The sequence below is a fragment of the Anguilla rostrata genome, chromosome 6 (genome assembly GCF_018555375.3).
Source record: "Anguilla rostrata isolate EN2019 chromosome 6, ASM1855537v3, whole genome shotgun sequence".
In the NCBI taxonomy this organism is placed as follows: domain Eukaryota; kingdom Metazoa; phylum Chordata; class Actinopteri; order Anguilliformes; family Anguillidae; genus Anguilla; species Anguilla rostrata.
In genome coordinates, this window is record NC_057938.1 from 13,228,576 (window position 1) to 13,254,947 (window position 26,372).

Consider the following 26,372-nt stretch of genomic DNA (forward strand, 5'->3'; position numbering starts at 1 on the left):
GTGCATCCACACAGGCTGCAACGTTAAGTGATGACACTTGTGAAGGTAAGTCCTTGCCTCCAGACACTGCTTAGGGAGAGGATAGTCAATTTTCAACTAAAAGTACTGGTCTGATAGCATGAGCTGGAAGGGACTGAATTGGCAAGGTTGGGCAGTCCAATTTCAATAAAGTTAGCAGCCATAGCAAACGAGTAACAGCAGGCCCTCTAATTAGCTGTTGCATGTTGGCGCATTACTTCCCCCTCATTCTCACTACCCATCATCAAAGGTTAAGTGGATTTCACTGGCCACTACTTCTAAAGGGTGCTGCTAGTAACATGGTTATTAATTTGCCAATTAATTATTCCGCACAACAGCGACATGATTGAGGACTTCCTGTCTGATTCACCCCTCAGTACTTTACATCGAAGATGCAAATGGTCAATTGTCTGTCAGTGTGCAGCATCCACGAACATTTCAAGTAATTTTGATGCTGTTTGGGTAGGGATCTAATGCTTATCTATCATACCAATTCAAGTAATATAAAATGGCCACCAGCAAAGAAAACCGTATTGTGAAAGCTGATATGTCTTAAACATTGTACCCGACCCAAACACGATGACACAGGGGACACCATCACCATGTGATCACACATAATGAGTTTTCTTTACATCACCCGCTGGAGATTTTATACATTCAAACTGCTGTATATTTACTGATTTAAGGTAACACACTTTTGGCTTGTGGGCAAAATAGTGGAGTCCAATCTTTTGGTTCATTTGTTGCCATCACACTTAGCCCACCCAGATCTGTGTCAGAGAGAACCACAGCAGTACTGCTTACTGCTGCAAATGCTGAATATGCGCATGCAGAAGTTAAGCAAGGGTGGCTGAAAGTATGCATATGGACACGCATTCATGCATGCATGTGCAAACACACACACACACAAACGTGTAACGTGCACACGGGCAGAAACACACATATGCATGCACATACAGAAACACACAAACATGCCAACACAATCAGAGAACATGTGCCAACACTGCTCATATCACACATACTGTAGTCAACCTAATATAGCCTTGATTCTTTTTTTGCCATTTCCAGAGCTTAGCCAGTCAACACTGAGAATTAATCCCTGTGGACCAAGTTTCCTAATCTCCCTGTAATTACACAGTTTACACCCAGATCAAAGCATTCGTCCCCCCATTAGGGCCCACATGGCCTGCCAGACCTTCATCTTGGGCCACAAATCCAAAAGCTATTTGCTCTGCATGGTCCTTCTGGTTCCTTCTGTCAGTGCCAATTTGGCTGTGATATTCTGGGTGAAAATACCATGGAAACATGCATTGGACATTAATTGGACAGTATCGTATGTTGTGACATGTATGCCCAACATATAACTGTACTCAGTGCACATAATGTCTGTATCAGGAAAAAGTCTTGTATGTACATATTCATTGTAACGAAAAATAAAAGATTTTTTCTGTCATTTGCCAACAGAACTTTGTTAAATCACACAACGCTTTGAAACTCCTGTTAAGCCCTATTCGATCTGGATTAGTTTCACAGTGGGTTGGCTGTAATAAGGTTTTCAAGATGTATTGTTTGGTCTTTTCGTAGGGGATTAACAATTTCTATAATTCCTCTGAAATTACTACAGATGGTCCGCTTGTATACTTCACAAACTGCACTTCCGCGGTTAAGAAATAACAAGACTGCAAGTGGCTAGTTCAAATCTGATTCCCGGTGGCCAAAAACCAAGGCAAACACTTTCCATGCACAATAACATTACTGCAGGGTCCATCAGAACTGGATTGCTATTACTGAAAAAGCACAGATTTTGGGTAAACAGAAGAAAATCTGCTTTGCTGTTTTTACATTCCGAATTTACGACAGACATTGCAGATTTGTGCTGGAAGTCTTCCATCCTGTCCATAATCACTTACATCACATAACCTCCCTCACTGAAAATAATCAAGCACAAATAGGTCTTTAGTTCCTGAGTTATGAGGTCATTATGCGAAAATTAGATGAGATTAAATTTCAATATGTCAATAAATCTATGTAAATCTAAATAATTCAATAAATTAACTTTTTAATTTTGCACAACACTGACAGTATATTGGACGAAATTCAACAAAAACTAATTTTATTAGTTCATACAAAAAATGGAAGGTGCAGCCTAAAAAAATGTGATAAACATGTCTTTGTTGTTGTCAAATAGACCAGCTTGTATTCAATCACTCATGCTAAGCTATTTTGAATGTATTCAGGTATATATTCATATAGATTCATGTATTCAAAACCAGATAGCTCATCATCAATTGTAAATATGTATTGTGGAGGGAAAAAAGTGCAGAGGAAGACATTTTGGCCCCTTGACACAATTTCTCAAGCGTAACAATGAGGATTATTTCTATGGTGATACTGATGCACTGAATCATTGGAACTGTCAGCAGGTAATCAGGCGGTGGTATGAGGAAAATTTAAATGAGGCTCCCAATGTCCTCTGCCTCAGGAAGAAGTGTTACACTTGGTCTCACTGCAAAGAATGCCGCCTTGATCAGGCACCTACTGTATGGTCCGCCTGCGTGAACTGCACAAGAAGAGCAGTCGCCCAGCACAAAAGCTGTGCAGCACAGTTGGTGGGCTGCAGGCTAAAAACATGTTTGGAGTAAGTATATGCTAGTCTGTACTCTCTCCAACTGATGGAGGATGGTAGATTGATGAAATGGGTTTATTACATTTTAAAAAAGCAGGAAAGAAAAAAGGAAAATGGGGAAAAAAAGGTTAATTTCCCAAATCGCCATTTCAGATGATGTGGATTGAAAAATTGGAGATTTATACAGTATGTGACATGTTAGTAAAATGAAGCACCGAATGCAATCAATCTAGCAAATTCTACCGTAGACTATAAAGGCAGATAACTGAAACTTATTACCTGTGGTTTAAAGCTGTCAGATGCTGCAAGCATATTCTCCTTTCTCTGAAAATATAGGTATGGCCAAGTGTACAAAGATGAATACACTTCTAATTGGTTTTCCATAATGGCACAAATTCTCAGAATGCCTTGTGGGAAGCACTTCATTCTTGTGACAGAAATCATTTTGTTAGAATGGTATGAGAACAAGACTGCTTACCACGCATATCAAGACGGATGGTGATTTAAAATGAGTGGAACAGCCACTCATTATAAAGGTTTTAATTCAAAACAAAATCTTTATAGATAACAGTCCTTACAAATCTAGAAACCTGTCAGTCGTTCAGGCATTCTGACAACAAAGCATAACAACAATAATTATAAATAAATAAATCTCCACAATGAGGATTTGCTGACCAGGCAGCTTTTGGACAAGGGCACCTTTTCATATTTTAATGGGGCAGATGGAAGCTGGGCATATCTTCAGGGCTTACTTTTTTTGTTCTTATTTGATGGTGCTGATGTACTTATTGGCCTGGTTTTCTGGACTGAGATCAAATACAAGATCTAGCCAGAATTCTTAGCCTGTAAACACCAAACCCCAGGGGCTGCAGGAAAGAACAGCTTATATGGACAGATCCCTTCTAGACTTTCTCTGGGTTCTTTGTACAATACGAAACATTCCAAAATTAACGTTAAAGTTAGATATAAATGTAACTTTTGTTTTTGCATGGACAGCCATTCCTCCCACAATACTGGAAGTCTGAATATTGGAAACGAGATGCAGTGCTCGTACTTACTATTTGTACTTTACATTTGTCATATTATAAATAAGTAATGCAGAAATACATAGGAGATTCTGGAGACAAAGAAAAAACCTAAATATGCTCCTGACATCTGGAGACATCGGACCCAGTGTTTCCTATCAATGAGTGTTTCTCAATATCATCAGATCATAAAGCACATACAACAAGGCAATATAATTCAGTTTAATATGGTTTTGAATGCTAATGGCTACTTTGTAGAACGGTTAAGTCAGAGATGGTTGCGCTGCAGCCCACTGATTGCTGCCATACTTGATGTGGCAAAGAAAGACACTTAAGGAATTCAAGATTCTGCAGTCAAAACACCGATCAGTGGTTAATGCAACTGGGACATCCTGCTTACCAATCTAATCAAGGTTTGCTAGTACACATAAGTAACTAGCAATCTCATCCAATCAGATTTCAGTTTTTTTTTCTTCCTCTGCAAACTGTATCCTTCCTTGACCAAAAACACAACCGAGCAGACTGACTCATCCAATTCTGAATTCTAAGAGCACAAGACCAGCTAAGATCGCTTCTGGGCCTGCATGGTCCTAGGTTGCCAGCTGAGGACCTTGTTTTTCTTTGTGTAGGCTTCTGACAAATGATAAAAGGCAGAGACATGACCAGACTGAGCCAGTGGGCAGTGGAGACACCTGCCTGTCTGGCTTTATCTCAGGCCTAACACCCAGGTCTCTGTTTCACAGGTTCACAGAAACACAGAAGGACACGTCTTGAGAGGAACAGCTCCTCAAAATGAAAAGTTGCTATGTTTTGATATATTATATCTGGGTGAGTCTGATAACTCGGGAAAGTATAAAATAAGAAATGGGGTGAGGGGGAGGGTAGGAAAAACGATGCGCGTTTCAAGCAGAAATCTCGTGATTCGTCTCTCAACGCGGACCCCTGGGGATCCCTCACTCGCAGAAGGGGGATGAGAGGGAGCCTGTTCTCCTTCCCCTGCCGTTTGACTTCATTAATAAATACATAAGCGCTACTCTCATTCAATTCTCCTACAGATAGATTTCAAGCTGTACTGTTTGGCCCATTGTCATGTTCTGTGTCTTGCATGCTCTGAATGCATCCTGTTACATCCTATTGCATTCCGACAAATACAGTGTTTTGCAGAAAAAGATTTTGTAGAGAGAAACTATCCTCACAACTGAGCAGTGCAGATTCACATTGGGTGGTGGTTGAACGTAAAGAGCCCTTGTAATTGCACTGCTGGGCGGGTGAAATCAGCCTATTGCTTACTTAAAACCATAAAGGAGCAGGTAGGCCTCATGGGAGATTTAGCTTTCACCTGGTAGAATTTTAACAGACTGCATTGTAATGGATAGGTAAAGAATGCACATCCATGTTTTATAAGCTGTGCAAATAAAAGGAAAGGAAAAAGAAAAGCTAAGTAGAGTCCCACACTGCTCAAGTTAACGGTACGTTTCCTCAAATAATTGCCATCACTGACGTTTTGACTTTACAACCTTTACCATGGTAATTTGTTAAATTGACTATCATGATTGGCCAGACATGATTGATGAGGCGGAAGGCTAGTGAAGCTAGTGAACCGCTATTTTGCTTGTTGCCGGTGGGTGCACACTGGAAGACATGCAATTGTGTACTCATTTATCAACCAGGTGGATGGTATGGGTTGTGGCAGTATGGTGTCCAAATCACCAGAATAGTACAAGTAGAGAATATCACACGTCTAAACATTTTGTACCTCACATTATAGAAGCTTGTGGAGTGTGGGCAGTGGCTAAGGAACATTACTTAGAATCAGGCTTCTTAAAAAGGTTAAAAAAGGCAGGTTAAAAAAATACCAATAAAAGAGCTCCGTGTTCTTAGCAAGTTCTGTCTCTGCCATTTTTGAAGCTCAAAGTGTCTGATTAGATTTTCCTGTCTACTAATGAAAAAGAGGGAAAAAAAAGCTGTGTAAAATGTACAAATGTTTAAAACTGTGCTCATCCCTGTACTTACCTGTAAATAGGGTCCTGCATCACCATCATTTTACTCTCGTCCCAAGTCCACTCCTTTTTCTGTCAACAATCAGATAAAATATTTCATTAAAGCCAGGCCTGTAAAATACAAGATGCATTCAATGATGTCCATTTCCATTTTTAAATCAAGCTAATTTCACTTTAGGCATACTTGAACTTTTAAGGATTTTACTCCTCCAGTTAAACAGAAATAAACAGTTCATTTAAAAAAACACCAAAAACAGGCTAAGATGCCCAGACTGACAACAAAAAAAAAATCTTCAGGTGATAATCTATATTGAGAATCGAAATGTGCTGCAGGTGTTCAGATAAGGCTGGTGATTGTTTTCTGATGGCTGCGGATGCAAGGTGCAAGAGAAACTCTGTCCAAGAGCTTGAGTCGGATTACTCAACCCGCAAAATCAATAGGACGTGGCCAGCCTGTTTAAGTGAGAGGCAGGAGCCCCATCCCCCACAAATGACATAAAAAATCAAGCCACCATCATCCACACGGGTCCAAGACCCGCACAGGTCCAGTTCTGCCCCCCCCCCACCAGCACCCGATTCTGAGCGGCCCCAAAGCACAGAGGAATTCCATCACGTGTGGCTAAATGTGTCGACCACATGGGATCGTAAATGCAAACTCACCATGGGGGGGGGGGGGGGGGTATGTTCTCTCAGTCACTGCCGCTGACACAAACTATAATATAGATTACAAAACGCTATGAAGAAGATTTCATTTTACTTGGCCTCTGAATGCAATAAGCTGAATCTTAAGTGTTAGGTAAGAGTGTTAAGTTAGCAGAGGAAAGTTATATATGGTTTGATTAGAGATTGATAGCACAGTTGTTCAGTCGAGGCGAGTCGGGCAGGCTTTGAAGATGTTCATGTTGTGCACACTAAGGTTGTGCTCGAACAGGAGGTCCTGGGGTTTGGGATGAGCTCAGGCTTCATTTTCAAACCCAACCAAAACTCTCACGACCCCTTCATTGGACGGAGGCCAAACCTGGGATTCCTCTACTTTTCATGGGAGAAACGGATGGCTGGAAAAAACTCATTAGTGCTACAAGATAGAGTGCAGATAAAAAGGGGACAGTGGCCATATAAAAGCCACACAACAAAAAGTGTGAGGCCCATGGAGTCTACATAAATGATCTCTGTGCCTTTTAGTTCCCCCTTCTTTAGCAATTACTGTAAATTTCATTTGGCTTTAAGAAGCCCTCTTTCGTGGCCAGTGCCATTTTTAAGAAGGCCAGTTACACAGACAAAGAATCACTGTGTTTTAGGTGCTTCTATTCATTTCAAAAGGGAAGCTTTTTGAAACACTTGCTATTCTCCTGTAGAGAGGCATGGGTGTGTGCATTGTGGATGTTTGTACAGTGTGGCACATTGCAGCCACTGTTTAAGAGATCTATAACTCATTAAACTTTTTGAGAAACCATACAACCAAGATTTCCTCTTTTACAATTAAAAAGTAACATCCTACATACATCATACCAGAAAGGTATCACAACACCAGCCAACTGATAAATAGGTAGGTATGATTCGGTAGGTCAATTCTGGAAGTTCAAGTGGAATTATTTTAACTTTCGGCAAATAAATTTCAACTTCCAAATTTGTTTTCACTTCCAAATAGGATGATTAGAAAGCAGGACTTGTCTGATGGAAACTGAACCTGTTTCTTGATATGCCCCATAGACGCTTTTCTTAAGCAACTGACATAAAGAAAATAAAAACTGTAAAAAACGAAGAACCTTGACAATCAGAACCCATAGGAATGAAGGAAAATACTATAAAAATAAGACCCAGGTTGTAAAGTAAACAGAATTACCCTTTAAGTACACTTTAATCTTGCATTTGCCATGAGGAATCGGCTTTTCCTTGTGGCAAATAAATTGCATTCATTAATCTCCTGCTCTCTCCTTCTAATTTGGGGCATACTTTCTAGACATAAACATCAGTGTGCTTTAAGGGGGCTAGAGGTGCAACCAGTGGTCAATCACCTAAGTATCAGCATCAGAAGCCAAAGACTGGTGAAGCTGCCTTTGCTCCTGCAACATAGTCCTCTGCCTCCTATGCATCAGAACGCAAATGGACTCACTTTTTTCCTCTTCCGCATGGCCACCTTGACGCCATCCACAGAGACAATTATGTTGACTTTCTTCTTCTTGATGTTCTTCACTTTGAATTCATACTGGGGAAAACACAAGGCAAACAATATGTTCATTAGCATAGACATAATACGAGATACGATAAGATATATTTACAAGAGGACGCCAAGAAACTAAATACTCTAAAATAAGAAAAAGAAAACTCAGTAATCAACAATTTCCACAAATTAGAGCATATTTGGCAAGTAAATACTACTCAAAAGATCTGAAAATATTTTATTTAAATGAAGAATTCCAAATGTATACCTTTGCAGGAGTGACACCCCTCTGAAGGTACATATTTACAGCAAGTGCCTCTAATTTGTGAAAATTGCTAGATTGCTAATTACTAGACTTTCTTTTTCTTACTATCATACTTTAAACTTAACCATCAACCGGCTCTGATGGAAGAAATGAACTACAGTCAACCTTTGCATGATAGATAACAATGGCTATTTGTAGGGATGCAAGAATATATAGGGGTCATACAGAAATTGGCCAATGGTAGCTTAAAAATAACTTATTGGTATCCATGCAATGCTAAGATTATGGCCGATACAATGGACCGATATAATGGCGCAAATTACATATGTCAGACAGGAAATGCATTTGAAGTGCTGTTGATGCTGTAAATTAAATGAGAATTTAAAGCGCAAAAAGTAGCCTAATCTTAGTCATCTATGATTCTTTAGTCAACATAAAATTTGTTTTTAATTTATCATATTTAACAGACAAACTTATAAGCAAAGCTATATAGAGATTCAGTAGCTCTCCAGATAGATAGATCCGGCATACACTTTCCATTTTCCACTTTGCACTTCCGAATGTGGAAACTTGGTTGCTGTTTGTATTTGTGCAATAAATGGAAATAAGAGTGGCATTGTTATCAGAATCAGTATTGGCCAATATTGCTAGAAAAATATTGGTTACTGATATCAGCCTCAGAATCTCCATATTCCTGCTGCCATTTATGAAACAATGACCGTGCAGTGGCATGAAAGCAAAATGAGCAATAATAAAGGGGAGATACATGTGGAGTCTTCGAGTGGTTTCCGACGATCTACTTTCTTTAATCCTGTATCAGTCTGATGAGAGATTAAATACTCAGGAAACTTAAAACAGGGTTAAGAGGAGACTGCCATGGGCAACATGCTTTAAGGAACTGTCGTGATGATATGACATTAGCCGCTATAGGTGCTGTTTAGCAGTAGAATTGAAATGTGCGCACATGAGAATTCCGGGCACATGTGAGGGGACTGCGTATGAAAAAATATGAAGTTACACACAACTCCACACTTTCTGTTTTTCTGATTAAACTGTGGTCCCCCTGGGTGCCTAATCTAACAGCTGAATCCAGAAATGTATAATTTTACACTTTAAAAACCGGTTTGTGGTTGACTGAGGAAGCAGACTCTGGGCTTGGCTGAAATAAACATGTTTTTTTCCCACCCCCTGGGAAGAATACAAAATCAGATGTTTAATCCGTTGTATCACGTTCTTCTCCATGCTGTGGGGAGCTCTCGACGCCGTGAATGCAGCAGCACTTCCAAACGTCATTGGTTTTCAGCCTTTCCCACAGGCCCCAATGATAATAAGGCTACTTCCTGTTTTTGTTGGCCCTAATTGAGTTTCCCTTTGGAGACCTGCACTGTGCCATGCTGTGTCACAACATGAATCAGGGCTGGAGCAAAGCTTCCTGTGCTTCGACCTGGATCCTAATGCAGCCTTTCCATGGTTGCACCAGAAGCAGTCAAGGTACCTCTGTACCCCCATTTTTCACCATTGTGTATTTGCAGAATAAAGGGATAACTGGCTTTGTGTCTTATCTGCCACTGGCCTTTTGAACTGTACTACTGCTCAAAGTTTTTGGTCACTATACACTATTTTGACTAAATATAGCCAGTAAGATTTGTTTCATCAAATATTTAGGACTAATCTTGCCTTCGTTTCAGAAAAAAACACCCAGAGGAGAATTTGCAATGTAAATATTTTTATTTATTTATTAACTTCTGTGATGTGTTGTGAGATTCCGCAGCTTCTGCTAAGTGTGCCATAGTTGAACAAAAAAAGTTGGGGAATTGTATAGTCAGACGTTTTAAGATGACACCAATCTCCCCTTAGTACCAGGTCCATAAATAGAAATAGACCCAAAAGATTGACATTCAGGCCCAGATTCCCCGTGGAACAGTTCAAATGATATATAGAGGACTGTTCATCACCACTGATGCAGCCATGGAAACAGACAGGAGATTGTGACTGTTTTTTCATCAGCTTGGAGTTATATTATGTTTCACATGGTTAAGGCACTGTCAGAGCATAAATGACAAGGTGGTAGGAGGGCAACTACAGCAAGGAGAATTTAATTAACTCCCATCCTAAAAAATGGGATGAGATGAGCTCTCCTCCCCCACGACATCTCAAATACAGTACTGGAGCACGCTGAGATAGGCTTGCACACTTAAGAAAGTATTAACATTCCAAAATATACACGATGCAGTCAGGAAACTCTACACTACAGTTACTTCTGAGTGGTAATGGTAGGCTAAATGAATGTACACTGTGTCTATGTCAAGAGTAGATCTAGGCATTTCTCAATGCAGTGCTTATGGAGATCTGTTGCTTCTTACCAAGCAATCGTGAAAAAATGAGCAACAAAGAATTTCTTGTTTGGACAAGATATAGCCTACATCATTTGCATCTAATGTGGTGAAGTGGATTCAGTCGCGATTGTAAACCGATTCCATATCAAAAATGTAGATTAAAAGAGACTTGCATTATTGTGTGGTTAAATGCACAGTTCCAAATATTCAGTCCCCTCTCTTTTACGAATGGTTTTAAGCACGTTACTTTTTTTGTTGCCTCACTCTAAAAGCATTTGTTGAGATACGATTAATTGTTACACTTAACATTTATTGGTTAACTTTCCAGAAACCCAGAAAGTGTGAGGGCTGAATAGTTCTCTTTGTTCAGCCGAGTTTATTATTTTTTTATAGATCGCTTCTTAAAGGCCCTCTTTTCACGTAACAATATGCCATAGGAGAGAGCCATTGTGCAACACAAGATGATGTCAGAACAATTGATTTTAGTGAATGGAACAGACAACTGAATATGAGTTCATTGTTTGGCTTTTGTGATTCAAGTTATTCTACAAGGCACTTCGGACTTTCGATGGAAAAATTAAATGTTTGGTTCTTTTCTACTGAGCTGCGTTCAGAGACAACAGCCGTTGTGAGATTGGCCCTTAACCAGGGCAACAGGTCTCCAAAGGTTATCTGTGGGAGGGCATGGTCAACCTCAACACCACTGTCTCCTTATCTCCACTGGTTTCTTTTTCTAACCTCAATTCCATGTTCGGAGGAACAATAATAAAGGGCAAACACACACTCCAAACCAGCACAAAAAACTGGCACAAATTCAGGCAAACAGACACGTACACACTCTAGCACATACAGGCATACACCTATGCAGATACATACTTGCATATGGACACACAAACACAGCAGAGTCTTGTGAAATTTCACAATAAATAAATAAATAAAGAATAAATAAAAAGATAAAATTTAAAGCCATTAAAAAGTGTTAAAAGCATTAATTCAACAGGTAAAACAACTTAATCGATCTACACTACATGAGTATCAAGTAAACAAGAGCTACCCATTAAAGTTGTATTGTGCAAAGTCATTATAAAAAAAGTACTTCATTTCAACATCCCGGTGATGGACCGGCAATTATTATTAAAAACAGCAGCAGCAACAACATCAGCAACAACATGAAATCTAGTAAAAGATAAACACGATCACATCCTTTAACAAAGACACGTAGTAAATCTGCTAGGCTGCATGTAAAGAAAGAACTATGCACCGGCCTGTGACATAAACACCATCCCCACATCCTGGGGAGTGGGGGGTAAATCCAGGCCACTCAAGGCCTCTGTGCATCAGAGCCTACTCTGCCTGTCTGGAAAGGGTTTGAAATGACACCAAACCCAGCTAATTGAGTCATAACAAGTGATTTTAAGCCTGCGTTATTGACCCCCTGCTGTCAGGAATGATAATCAATCACACTAAAGAGCATTTCTCATGATCAGAGAGGCTGGATAACTGAAGATAGAGAGAAAACAATGCTGTGAAATCAGGAGGTTTCACTTAAATGTACTGAAATGGCCTTGAAACCCAGCAAAATCAGTATTTTCAAATACACTTAATATTCTGTGTAGGATGTTTTAAGATGCCACAATATTTTAAGCATTATCTATTGAGACTGCTATATTTGCTGAAAAATCCCATCTGGGATTTGAACAACCTTCTACTTTGACTACAATCTCAGTCAGCTGTCTCCACACGCAATGCCATGCTGCTGTACTTGAGATATTCATGTACGCACACACACACACACACACACTTTACTTAATCAATTAAGGTCATCATCAGGCATCTATGACCAGAAGTCAGCCGGAATTGGACCTGACTGATTTAATCAGGATAGGGTGGGTTTAAGTGGACAAGAGTTAGTTGGATTACTAAGCACTTAAATTGAGGCTACAGAAGCAGGTCTCCCTGAACAGTACCAACAACCTTCTGACTGCTATCCCAATTTCAATTGGATTTTTGTTCCATTGTTTATCCTGTGGACTCTTCTTCAGTATGATATCTCAAGTCACACATCTGTTCTTAATTTTTGTGTTGAATTAAACTGTAGCAGACTGCTATTTTTATTACAGTTTAAATGACATTCTTCTGTTCCTTCTTCTGTTCTGAGCATCTCAAGTGACAAATGTAGCCATCTTAGAATTCCCTCCCTCAAAGACTGTTGAATTAGTTCCTACTGTGTGTAGCTTTCAGTGGCGTGAATGGTTTTCTATTTTTATACAAGAAGTCTTCAACAGAAAACCCTTAAAGTATCGTTCAGCTTTGGTCGGCAGCTTTTGTATGATATAGACAGGAGTTTCCATAGCGACCTAGAAGGCTTCGCTCACCACTATTTATATACTACAGCAGTTAGAGGCAATAAATATGCCGACATCAGGTTCCTGTACTAAAGCTTCTCCTATTCTGACCAATCCCCCATGTCTATCAGATTAAAAGGAGAATGTGCCTTTGTACTACTAGTACAAAGTCATATAAAGCTACCAAATAGCTTTTAAGGGCCAAAAGTTATCAATCTTTGAGGTGAAATATTTAGCAGCCATTGATTAGTCACACAGACTTGTGTGAAAGTGGTCAAAAGCAAGTCGAAATGAAATTGAAATATTTTCACATCTTTGTATTCGTGCAGATTAAAGAAAAGCCTAGTCGGGATCAAATTGTGACTGTGGCAGGTAATCTCCCACAGTACCCTGCAATAGTGATGCCTATAGCCTGCTAGCATCAGCTGTGCGAGTTATGCGGTCCTCCAGCACAATGGCGGCACAGCTCAGGTGAAATTAAAAGCTGCTGCTGTCCCTCAGTACCATCCAGTAGCAATACAACGGCTACCCATACAAACCTGATCACATTTTCAGTATGCTCATCTGCAAGCCACTATGAAGTTTTTTCTAAATGGAACAAACACAGCCTGGCCCGATTGTCAATTTCTCACATGCTGAAAACACAGGCCAATAAACAATTTGCATGATAAACATTTTTAATGCATACTTACTGGACTAATGATTAGCAATGCAAAATGACAATGCTGTCTTGTATAAACCTTTGAAGGCACAATACGAATGGAGGCTTGAGTAACCAGGACACTGACAAGGGGAGTTGGAAGATTAAAAGGACATAATAACAGGAAGAGATGAGAGATTGCAGAGTCTATCATACAATTTTGATGGTCTCAGCAGTGCATATGTATTTATATGTGTGTGTGCACACGCATGTTTGTACATGTGCTTGTGTGTAGGGGGGGTAAGTTCTTTATATCTGTAGGCAGTTATCCTTATATAAGCACCATCAATCTATTTCCAATGGCTACATACTGCCCTTTTCTTAAGGTTTTCTCTACATGCTTCCCATTGTAAGCGTGACTTATGTGACCATGCTTATTGAGAGGGAGTTAAGTTATAGTGAAGGGCATTCCTTGCCTGCATTGTAGGCCAGTGCCTGCCTGAAAGCACTTTCTGAAGGTGAGCCTGCAGCATAGACACACAGGGGCCTTCAGCTGTGTTCAAAGTGAAGCAAGCTCTGCTGCTTCCCCACCACATTAGAAGATCTGCCTCTCGACAGATGACTGCTGGAGACCAGCCTCACAAATATATTAATAATTCAATGAGAATGTCATCTTTTAAGAACTTCAGTCATTAAAAATTTCCAGAATAATCAATGAGCGGCCAGAATCTAGCTTTACATGCATCATTCTCCGACGGGATTGTGCAGTACTTAGACACAGCTGGGTTTCCTCCACTGGGGTATTGTGGCCTGTAGTCAGCCAGGGTTTCTGCAGGTTTCTGCTGTTGCAGTGACTGCTAGATGCAAATACTTGCTGGACGTTACCAGCTGTCATCAGTGAAAGATGCATCTCTGTCCCTGCTATCTGTATCGTGTGGCTTTTAGTGTGGAAGATATTCACTGGTTTGAGGGCAAGCGTGTGAAAGCTATGCATACATTTCAGCTGGAGCCTTCCCTGTGTGGGTAGCACAGCAATAATGTGCTTAGTAAAATGGTGATTCCAAATGCAAGAAGGTAAAAATGGGAGCATAAGAATTGAGATTCAAAGCGGGTGTGTGTTTGTTAATTAGTCTTCTTGAGAAAAATCAATTCTCAGAAGTGAAATATTGCATCCATAAACTGCTGCGCAGATGTGTTTAAACATTATGACATGAAATGATATCCACAACTGCCATTTCTGGCATTTGAGCTGTTGAGCTCTAGACTTCGACAGCTAAATCATATCTGATTGATTGAAAGGGAAATTAAAACTAAAATCCAAAATTCCAAAAACGTAGACAACTGGTCCCTAAATCAGTGTTTCCCCGACACAGAGGCAGCAGCGGTGCAGCACCACAGCTTAATTTTGGGCAACGCTGGTAGAATTTTAAATTATTTTTTAACCTAATATGCTTAGAGCCAAACGGGCCCATTGACCCAGAATAACTTTGTTGAAACAAACAAGCAGAGCTGTGGCCTATACTAGAGTGTGTTGCAAAACTTTTTTCCTCAACATTGCTATCAGCAGAACATGCATCTTTTGCCACATTGCTCATAATCAGGCATGAAACTTGTGTAAATGGTTGTGCTCATTTACTTTTGCTTTTAACCCGACTTGTAATATGTGACATCTTTGGTCATTGTCAGTTGATTCATGGGGCATTATGGGAGTCTCGTGTGATGTTCGCTACCCCAACTCATCCGCAATTGGTAAACACATACAGTATGAGTGATGGATGATGTCACTAGTGGACTTTTAATCCTAAACTGTTGCAATTAAAGAGTAACTAGCTCACTAATGAAGCAGCAGCAGTCTGACTTGTTAACCAATAAAGTTACATGAAGTCAGTATTTGCATATACTCACTTATTGTAACTAGTCCACCAGTTACATACAATTCTCTTTAGCTTTCTTGTAAAGCTATCATGTTCACTATTTCACTAGTTAAGTCATTAGCACATCTACTAGTAAACTAGTTGTAGAAAAATTCTAATTAGGAGGTGGTTATTGGTTGTGTAATGAAGATTCCGATTGGCTTTCCAGCCCAAATTTGAAACATTAACCAATCAGGGCTCAGGTCTTCCTCCTTGAGTGCCCATTTCATTTGCATACAATCCACTAGTTCACATGCTCAGCTGAGAATTGTTGACCTGTTCCCTAGTTCCTGCATGCTGTGCCCCACATGTAAACTTAGTCATTTTAAAGAGTCCACTAGTTCACTAATTAAGAGCAAACTATTATGTTTTCCTGACGCATTAACTAGTTCAAGGCAGTTTTTATAATTATTTCCATTTTGTTTGGAACATTGTAACTATGATGTTTTCCTGACACATTAACTGACGCATTAACTAGTTCAAGGCAGTTTTTTTAATTAGTTCCACTTCATTCGGAACATTGTGTGACTTCTACAAGCATGTTTTGCATTTTTGACACTTGTACTGGATTTGATTCCAGTACAGAATATTGGTGGGGCTCTCTCAATCACAAGCAAAAACATACAATAGACAGCGCAAGTTGCATATTCCATATAAAGTGCAGACAGTTAACGAGCCAAGTGCAAAGACAGTTCACGGATGCAATGCTTGGCAAGAAGAGACTGAGGGGCTATTGGAGTGAGTTCAGAGACTCGATGGGGGAAAAGGCTGTCATTCAGCCAGTCAGTCCACCCAAGGATTTAAACCGATTGCCCGAGGACAGGGATCTGAAGAGATGGTGAGGCTGAGCTGGTTGGGATGGGTCAGATGAGATATTTTTGGCCCGTTTGGAGATGCATCTGTGGTAAAGGGAGTCTAATAAGTGTAAGTCACACAGCTATTTTGCTGCTTTGGAGATGATCCGGTCCAGTTTACCAGTTTTTGTGTTTGCTTGCGTTTCCATACCATATGAATTTTGAAGATGTTATTATACTTTCTATTCTGGCTGAGTGGAATTGAATAAGCAGTCGTAGATTCACCCTATACTTCCTCAGCCGTCTTAGAAAGAACAGCCTTTGCTGGGCCTTCGTGTGTAGGTGGTTGATATTTGTCACATTTCAGGTCATCACTGATACATGGGCTGAGAAATTTGAAGGAACTGATTATGCTGTTGGTTGATTGTCTCCATAATCAATTCCATCAAATTTCTCTTCAAATTACAGGACGGGCTGGAACAAAAAGACACAGGTTCCACAGGTCTGTGCATTGGTAGCCAGACACTAGTGCTATTACAGAAGGCAGACAAAGGAAAACACCTCTGAAAGACAGTGAGGTTGCCCTAACTCATTGTCCTTCACTTTTGGCCTGACTCCACAATGAAACTGAAAAATACGGAACACTGCAAGATCTCTATAAAAGCTTTATTCATTCAAACCGTGACAACTCCATTCTGAGAAGGTGTCATATTTTACTGCCACAGGCATTTATATCTCACATAAAATTATATGAGTACAACTGGAGCTATCTATCACAACTTTTCTCCACATAATACAAGGATTAATGGGGCACTGTGAAAAGATAGGGAGGAATGAACCATCTTGTATTTATGCACATTTTAAAAAATCCCCAATGTCAAATGTCCAGGTTCATTTCTAAAAGGGCACTTTCAAAATGAAAACTATTCCAAAGGAGAATTTTATTTTTCAAGTATTTAACCACAAATAAGTGTTCTTATGCCAGACTTTAATATAAAAAAGAAACAAATGGTCTGACTATAACCAGTTTTACAGGTTGAAATCATCTACACTACACTTATCACTATAGTCATCACCAATTTACATTTGAACTTATTATCCTTATTGCATAGATATAACTCTGCAATGATTTTCATAAAGAAGCATTTTAAACTCCCCAGCCTGTTACAATCATACATGATGCCATTCATAATAATGATTTAATAGATATAACCCATAGATTTGAACAATAAACATGAATATTCCATACAACATGTAGCTCTTCCACCTGAAATAATGGTTATTCAGAGAATAACTTGAAACCAATGCATTTAGAGAGACAAGCCAGCCAGGATCTTAAAATAAAATTCACGAAGCATAATTGCATATGGGCCGAAGGAACTTCAGCTTCAGTGACAGGTCATTTCTAACAGCACAATGCAATACGCAGAGGGCAATGAGAGCAGCCATCAAAGTGCTCTTTCCTTGCTACAAAAGATTGCCAAGTTAATTAGGTAAGATATTGGCAGGATTTTCTTACAAACAGCCAACACATTAGACCAGAAGCCACGCCTTAATCCAATGCAGAGTTCTGCTTATAAGCACGATCATGTTACTGAGCATGCTGGGAATGGACTATTGTCACATTATCACATTTCCCATAAATTGATTTTAGGATTCTACAGGAAGTCAGCGGGGACCTGCATTGCAGCTGGCCCAAAATTGCAATGCGCATCTCAGAACACATTTGCGTGGTCCCCCTTGGGTAGTGAACCCAACTGAAGAAGCGACTTGTGCTTTATGCAGCAGTGTGCCCTATGGTTCGGATCAGCTCCAGTTCATTCAAATGTGGCAGGAAGTCTCAGTGGGAGGCACATTATTTGCTTATAGTGAGTGTTGAGAGCAGGGCTGGCCAATATACCGTAACCAATAATTATCACATATTTTTTGAGTGCAATAGCAGCCTCTGCCACCATGTGGTGTATTACCTTTCTTCTCACTTTTTCAATCTTTAATTATACCTGATGCGGTAGTGAACCTCCACCTGAAGACCACGTGAAATTCTTCCAGAAAAAAACGAAACAAAACACTACTACTTATATCTATTAGCTAGGTGTTGATATGACAAAGAGTAGCACGGGCATGCAGCTAGGGAAAAAGTGGTGACTTTAATTCCTGAAAGAATTTCAACTAAAATTGCTTATGCCATCCACAAAAATGAAAAAAAAAAACCATCCAGCAAATGGTTAATGGTCAACTGTTGGCTGTTTTTGGCTGTGTTCAGATTCCACAATTCTGTGACCCTGAAACAAGACAAGCAGACAACACTGGAATCTTTGATGATAAATTACATAATTGGTACCAAATTAAGAGACTAGCAGCTCACATTCATTACTGAGACAGAGAGTATAGTATTACAGATACTCCTGCAAGTGACACATAACTTTTTTTTTTACCCACCTGCCACATTTTTAAATCAATTCAAAAGCCAAATAATTACAACCACTGGTAGGCAGAATGCATATAATAGAATTTTGAAACCTAAATGTCAAGATTACACTGATTGATACACAAAGGAAAAGGCCTTGACTAAAGCAGCCTTTGAATTATTTACTTATTTTTGAGTAGACTCAGCGGTTACAGTACAGTGATTCACACAAGATGTTACTATAGCAACTCCCCACATTTCCATTGTCATCGCCCTCAAAATCAGAAACCTTCTAGTCTCCATTTGCATAATTTAAAAAAATGGGAAGCATTCCAGCTCCATGACAGAATGTTTTTCATGCATTCTCATAAAACTGCTTGACTGAGGAATTCTGCACCAAAAGCAATAAGCCTGGTGACTGAATGATTTTTGCAGGACAGAACCACACAAATTAAATATATTTATTGGAAAACTAAATATAAACTTTCAGGGTATGACGTTAGCTATGAATAGGTGATTGAAAGGCACCCTCGATGGTCTCAAAACAATAAAACCGAGAGAGGATATTTTGCTGACAGTTCCAAGGCTTTTGCCATGAGCAGGCTGGCCCTGTATCCTAGAAATCAGCAACCGATTTGAGTTAAGGCTATGTGCTGGCCAGCTATATCCATAACTCCGCTACAGTCAATATAATTTGCTTAGTCCTGCCAGGGCTAGGGAGGGTTGAAGTCTGTCAGGGTTTCTTCAGGTTACCACAGCATTAGTTCCACACAATGATGTGCCCAAGTGCTCACAGACGACACAATTCTGTCAGTGAGAGATGTGCCTGTTCCCTGACAGCCGCTGGCCCTGCTGTAGTACTATGCGGCTGATAATGTATAAGTCACAGACTTGCAGGCATGTGCACAGAACCAAATGTCCTTCAGCTGCAGTGAGAGGCACACTTCATGATTCAAATCAGGGAAGAAGAACAGCAAAATTGTTTAAAAAAAAACAAAAAAACAAAAAAAAAACAGCTTCACAAAGTGCAAAGAATTTATACAGTGGTTGCTTTAAACATACTCAACAACCTGAATCACTTGGGTTCATTTGCATGAATAGATAAACATATACACTACATGAACAAATGTATCTGGACACCTCTTGGTCTGGGGCTGTTCTTCATGGTTTGGGCTAGGCCCCTTAGTTCCAGTGAAAACAAATCTTAATCTAGACAATTCTGTGCTTCTCCAACAGCTTTGGGAAGGCTCTTTCCTGTTTCAGTATGACAATGCCACCGGGCACACAGTGATGTCCATATAGAAATGGTTTTGCTGAGAATGGTGTGGAAGAACTTGACTGGCCTACAGAGCCCTGACCTCAACCCCACCCAACACCTTTGAGATCAATAGAAAAGCCAACTGCGAGCCAGGCCTAATCGCCAAATCAGTGCCTAACCTCACTAATGCTCTTCTGGCTGAATGGAAGCAAATCCCTGCAGCAATGCTCCAACATCTATTATAAAGCCTTCACAGAAGAGTGGTTGTTATAGCAGTGGAAAAACAGCGAGAAAACTCCATGTTAATGTCCATAATTTTGGAGACGTTGGATGTGCCATGTAGTGTGCATATACATGTACACATACAGTGCAGTGCACAAGTATTTGGACTGTGACACATTTTTTGTTGTTTTCGCTCAGTACTCCCACACACTGGATTTGAAATGAAAAAATGAATATGAGGTGCAGACTGTCCTTTAATTTGAGGGTATTTACAACCACATCTAGTGATTAGGGTAGGAATTACAGAATGTTTTTTATACATAAGCCCCCCCACCCCGCTCCTCACACACACATTTTGTATTACACAATAGCTGGCTTGCTTTATTTATACACCTGTGTAGTTCTGTTTGTAGATGCTGTTCTTAAAAGCACAAAAGCCTATAAAACGAGCCAAACTGCTCTACATAATCAGCTTTGACGCTCAGGTTTAGACAGGCATGCATAATTGATGGCAGAGTTCTGCCAGACTGACTGATAAACCTAAAGTTCCTTGTGCTTTATCAGATTGCCTGTGCTCTCAGCTGGAATGACAGATGAGGTGTGTGTGAAACAGAGATATTGCGTTAAGCCTCTGTCTCTTTCTCTCCATCTAATATCCTGCACCTTCAGCTGAACAGCAGCTAGTTCCTCACCTGTTGATACCTCCTACATCAGTTTCCAAAAACTTTTAATCTTACGGCCCTGTAACATGACCACCTTCGGGCCGAGGACCCCCACCACAATAAATGTTGACTTCTGGTATTTTTATCCAACACAGGTTCAAATGCCAGAAAGGATGTTTAACTAACAATGTTATTATGTCATATGCTATACATACAGCATGTGGCTATTTAGAACAACAAGAATATTACAATGACCACAATATTCCCAAGAGTTAGAGTGAACCATATATAGGTTAGGATTAAGGTTAGTGTTGGAGTGGGACGGCATAATGCCGCAGAGTCATTTTCGCAAGTGACCCCAGTTGTTCTGTTCGTTTCCATCAATATGCATTACTGTATTGATTGCCTGCTGAAACGGCCAGCCTCAATCCCCACTTCTTTCAGGGTTCCATCACCGAAAAAAGGGTCTTTGAAAATACTTGAAAAGTACCAATCTGTTGCTGTCTAGATAACAATCTTTGCTTAGACAAGTTTTACAATTCATTAAGACAGGGAGTCTGTTCTTCCCAACACAGTTCAGTATGATCTACATGGTTCTGAAACATATTTGCAGCCTGCAATACACACTTCCCTCTGATTGTACATATGTCGTAAAAAGTCTGACTGACCTGATTTCAATTCAATAAGAGCATAATTCACCAGAAACTCTGAAGAGGAGGTACTCTATTGCACCCCGTATCTTTAATTTTGTGGCCAGAGCTCTAACAATGGCTTCCATATGACTCCACAGGATACAGCTGCTCTCGATCCCGCGACTCCTTTGTCTCTCAGTCTTGTGCCACAAATGGCTGTCCCATTGACAAATCAACCCTGTTCAAAAGGAGCCCTACAAATCAACAGCTAACAAATAGAGGTCCACGGATCACTACGCCCCATGCAATTACAGTGTCATTATTCACAATAAACAGTAAGAACAGTGATGGATGGCTGTAATTCTCACAAAAGGAACAGGAAGACACTGAATTACTGCAGAAAATGTCTTCATGAGATAACAGATATAGGATGTTAGCTAATTAAAAAGAGCTCAGAAAGAGGTTATTGGAACCAAGGTCTAAGCTATGAGGTTCATGCTAACTGGATGCAGGTGTTTTCCCCGGAATCTTATATAGCCTATACTGCATGCATGAAAGAAGAGCAAAATTGAGATTATCGAGTAAACGTATAGAAAGGAGGGTACGCTGTCTCTTTATCATTACACCAGTTATCATTGGAATACCTTATTATGATGAATATTCCTCCCATCCTTTGGGTCTTGACATTTTACCAAAGTTCATCCTGAAGGTGCCTCTTGACCCACTGACCCCATGTGGACGGCTCACTTCATCTTCTCCACCTCCTCTAAATCAACCCAACTAATATACTGCGGATAAACATAGGTACTGCATAGAGGAAAGATATGAATAAAAAAAATAAATAAAATCAATGCTAATATGAGGGTCCCTACTCAAATCTAATTAATGCTTCAGATGGCTTTTCAAAGATATTTGGAGTATTAATGGTTTTTAATGTATGGATGGTTTTTCAAAGATTTTCAAAAATAGATTTCAGCCATACCTTTGGATGACAGAACTGCAGGGATAGGTTAGTTTTCAGAACAATATATTTTTGCCATAGCCATGCACTTCGTGGAGAATGCCAGGCAGTTACCAGCAACTGGTGGCGTGATTTCATACTGGCCTACAAACCAGTGCACTAGCCACATTTTTAGCAATATTAGCACACAGACAATGCTAGACATGGCTGTAAATCACATCAAGCGAGTAGGCACTGTAGGAAGCACTGAAACAGCATCTGATCACCTTACAAGAAGAAAGTAAAAAATGTATTATTTCAACAATTTTCCATGCATTTTTAGACAAATTTGTATATCCTCTCTCCAAGACTTGGAAAATACTTTTCCACGATTATCCAAGATAATACAAGATATATACTGTTCCTCCATATGGATCAGCTCCATAGTCCTGATTCAGAATCAGTCCTTGAAGACAAGCGGCAAAAGACACCAGTTCCAAGCAATAACAACATTAAAACAGGTATGAATGCAAGTGTGTTTAAGGAAAGTGTGTGTCTGCCTGTCTTTGGGCATATGGAAGTAAGGAAAATGAGTGAGTGGTAGGTAGATGTAGACAGAGTGTTATGTTATTTAACACCCACCTACACACACTGCATGCTGCATTCAGTCATCCTAAGAACAACCGCTCTCCACTTCAAAGATGTCAATGACAAATGTAAGAACACCTTCAAAAGGGGCAGAATATAAAGCAGTTCACGTATTTTGCCACTTTTTCTTTAAGGCTGATTCTGAATCAGCACTGTTGAGTTGCCTCCATAGCTTCAATATAGAACAGCTCCATGCTGCGGATTAATAATCAGTCCTTAAAGACAAGTGGGAAAAAAAACACGTGCTCCAAAGAATGACATTAAAATATATACAGCATTTATATGCGAATACATGTATAGAAAATGTGTGAGCACGTGTGTGGGTTTTTTTGTGCGTGCTTATAAGATACGCTTATTCACATGACGCAGTAGGAGCCTTTCAAAATTTGCATCAGAAAGATGGTTTCTCTGCAGTCGGAAAATGTATTTTCCTTCAAAAGAGTCGTTCCCCAGCAGCATTAGCAGGCTCCAGTGTTGAACTCAGCAAATATCTTCTTCCTCATTGAAAAAATTTAGACTAACCACCCTTTTTAACAGCTCTGTGTAGATGTGATTGCAGCATGCATGCAAGCTACTTAATACATGTCACCAGGTTTAATGCTTTGGCTAGGTAGCTAATGTTAGCTAGTTAGTGCTGATTTAACCAAAGTGTGCCTAGGAGAGGAGTGGGTGGAAAAATACAGCGAGATGTCGCTGTACCTTCCTAGAAAATTCTCAATTAAATCTGTTAATGGGAACATTACTGAGTTAATATAGGCTAATTTACAAAAACTAGTTACTTATAAACATTAGCAGGTTCGGGGTGGAGCCATCATTTATAGCTAATATAATTTGCAGACTAATATTAATAGCTAGCTAGCTGTGATGACTAGCTTAGTGGGCACTTGCTTGAATAATGTGTTCTTAAATTTGTGTTGGATGCCACTGAAGTTGAGAGCATCTTCTTCAGATTGCAGAGTAAGCACCTAAACAAATACGTGCTTTCTGCTGTTTCAATTACAGTCATAAATTTGGAAAGGTATGGCCATGGTGACTCCTGCTTCAACACAGAAACCCCAAACAGGTTTGCTACTAACAAGTTATTTGATATGGAAAACAGTGATACTACCACCACACTGTACATGTAGTTAAACTAGTATTAGCAATGCTAATGCAAACACTGGGAACCACTGCAACCTTTTTACATTTAAGAAACAACATACTGAATTACATTTTCTGTTTAAAAATCAACAGTAAAAATCAACAATAAAGATCAACAGTAAGGATTTAAGAATCAACGTGACGTTTCCATAGCGTCGACACCTACTTCAGAAATTAGGACACGAGGATTTTAAAACAAACAAAAAAACAAACCCCGTAAAACTGTGAGTTGTGTACTTCTGCATTATTCAGTGCCTACAGAGTAGATGTGCAAATCACTGTCAAAGGTACTACATTCCGTGATTTATTACCTAGCAAGATATAAACATGTGTACAGTGGAAGGTTGCATGAAATTTAATTGAATTTTGGAAAAGAGGTCTTGTGAATTCTTTTTGGCTAATCACATTTGAAAAGTACACCACAGAGCTGTCATTGCTGGGTCAAAATACATTTTTTGAGGTAAGAAAAATTTATAATGAAGTTGAGAGACTGGTTTGAGAGACTGGTTTGTACAGGGTCTGTTTAAAAGCAACAGATTACTTTTTACAGATTAAATACGGTCTCTACTGACCCTTCCATTGTCACTTATAAACTGAACAAGGCCTAATAAGCACATGAGAAGTGGAAAGTGAGAAATGGCAAGTGGAGTTACTAAAATGGACTATAGAACCCCCCCCCCCCCCTGCCAGCTTGCAGAATACCACACCCCACCATCTTTCTGCAGCTAAAGACTTTGATTAACTGGAGTTCGTAAGCCTTTAAAAACATTACTCAGCATTAACAAGATTAGTCCTTGTCTTGATAAAAACAAAGATCATTTTTCTGTATAAATTCCCACCTTCTTGTTGCTGTTAGATTGATAAATATCTCTTGATTATATCAACGCTGCCAAATCAATAATGGCTTACTTATGTACCCTGAGACTACATGTGTCTCTGTACTCCGAGAATGATGTGCCGAGACAGACTTAAAAAAGGACAACAGATTTGAAAAAATCACTGCTTGAAGGCAATCAAGTGGCAGATATCTTATAGTGGATCAATGTGGCAGATCAGATAGACTGCTGATTTAAATTGAAGTAACGACAAACTGGCAAGTCCTACTGCAAAAGTGAGGATTCAGGAATTCTGTGCTGAAAATGAAAGGCGAAAAAGATTTCACATGGATTATTCAAATTTTGACATTTATTTGAAATGTGATTCAATCAAAAGATTTATATTTTATATTCTAGTCACATTACAGGATGACTGCAATATGCAAGTGCCTTGCGTGTAGAAACCTGATGCACATTATTTAGCCATGGACCATTTTTTTTCCAGGGCAATCGATGTAAACCAGAAAAATTAGAATTTGCAATAATAATATCTAAAATATGGACAGTTGCGGACGTAAATGGTTAAAAGTGAACACTGTGCTCTGACACAGATTTGCAGCAAGCACAAAACTATGCAGTAATATTGCACACTTTCAGAACCCAAATAACCACAAGGGAAATTAGATGGGAGTTGCACTTCTCTCCAGTACTTCATCAAGGGGCATTACAGTTTCTTAAATAATGACTAGAAAGCAAATTTTGGTGGTAATTAGAAATGTGCCGTTGCCATCCAACTGACATTTTTTCAAGCTAAACGTTTGACAGTTGAAATTCCCAGCTTAGATTTAAGACTCAAATTAAGTGGCCAGTAGCTGAATTAAGCTCTCCAGGGCATTTGCAATATACACAACAAAGAAAAAGACCAATTGCGCTCACCAATCATGTGTAAACTGAACTCTCTCTTTCCTTTGATATTAAAAATTCAGTTATGATCACTTCACATGGGCTTGAAATCTACAGAATGAACACAATAACAGCAGATGCATGGGTGGGTGTGAACTACATATCAGGGTGCAGTACCTAAAAACCCATTAGTATTCCCTCCCAGGCTTAGGAAAATTGTGAATGATTATATCCATAAATGCAGCTATCAGAGCAGAAAGCAGATAGCCATGAGAGCAGATTAAAGCATTAATCATGCATGGAGCATAAGCTCTACAATAGGGTCTGGTTTCCTTCCAGTGTACCCAAAGTCTTTCCTATTTGGCTGGACTGGGGAATGCTGTCTCGTGGTACTACCAAAAATTATTTTTCACCAAACCCCCAGAAAATCCCTTTTATCTATTAGTGGATCATAACCGCTAACTTGAGCACATGGCTCATTAGCCCGTATTGTACAAGAACTGCTTCAGACAACCCACAGCTTTGCAATGCCAGCAGGTTCCTATGCCTTTTTAATAGACCTCATTAAATAGAGTTTCCTGACATGGATGGGTGGAATGATGGTTCTCCTTTCATACTATAG

At 39.6% G+C, this 26,372-nt stretch overlaps 1 protein-coding gene across 3 annotated transcripts in view; it reads right to left on the reverse strand.

The window, feature by feature from the left end:
• The window catches only part of LOC135256586 (carboxyl-terminal PDZ ligand of neuronal nitric oxide synthase protein-like), a 74,982-nt gene that overhangs the window by 36,915 nt on the left and 11,695 nt on the right, over positions 1 to 26,372 (reverse strand). For 2 of the 3 annotated variants that reach the window (XM_064338508.1, XM_064338509.1), the window contains exons 3-4: positions 7,783 to 7,875; positions 5,683 to 5,741 (exon numbers count right to left, since the gene is read on the reverse strand). In XM_064338508.1, coding sequence (XP_064194578.1) covers positions 5,683 to 5,741; positions 7,783 to 7,875 — 152 coding nt within the window. The remainder of the gene's footprint in view (positions 1 to 5,682; positions 5,742 to 7,782; positions 7,876 to 26,372) is intronic. The other variant, XM_064338510.1, reaches the window with a different exon arrangement.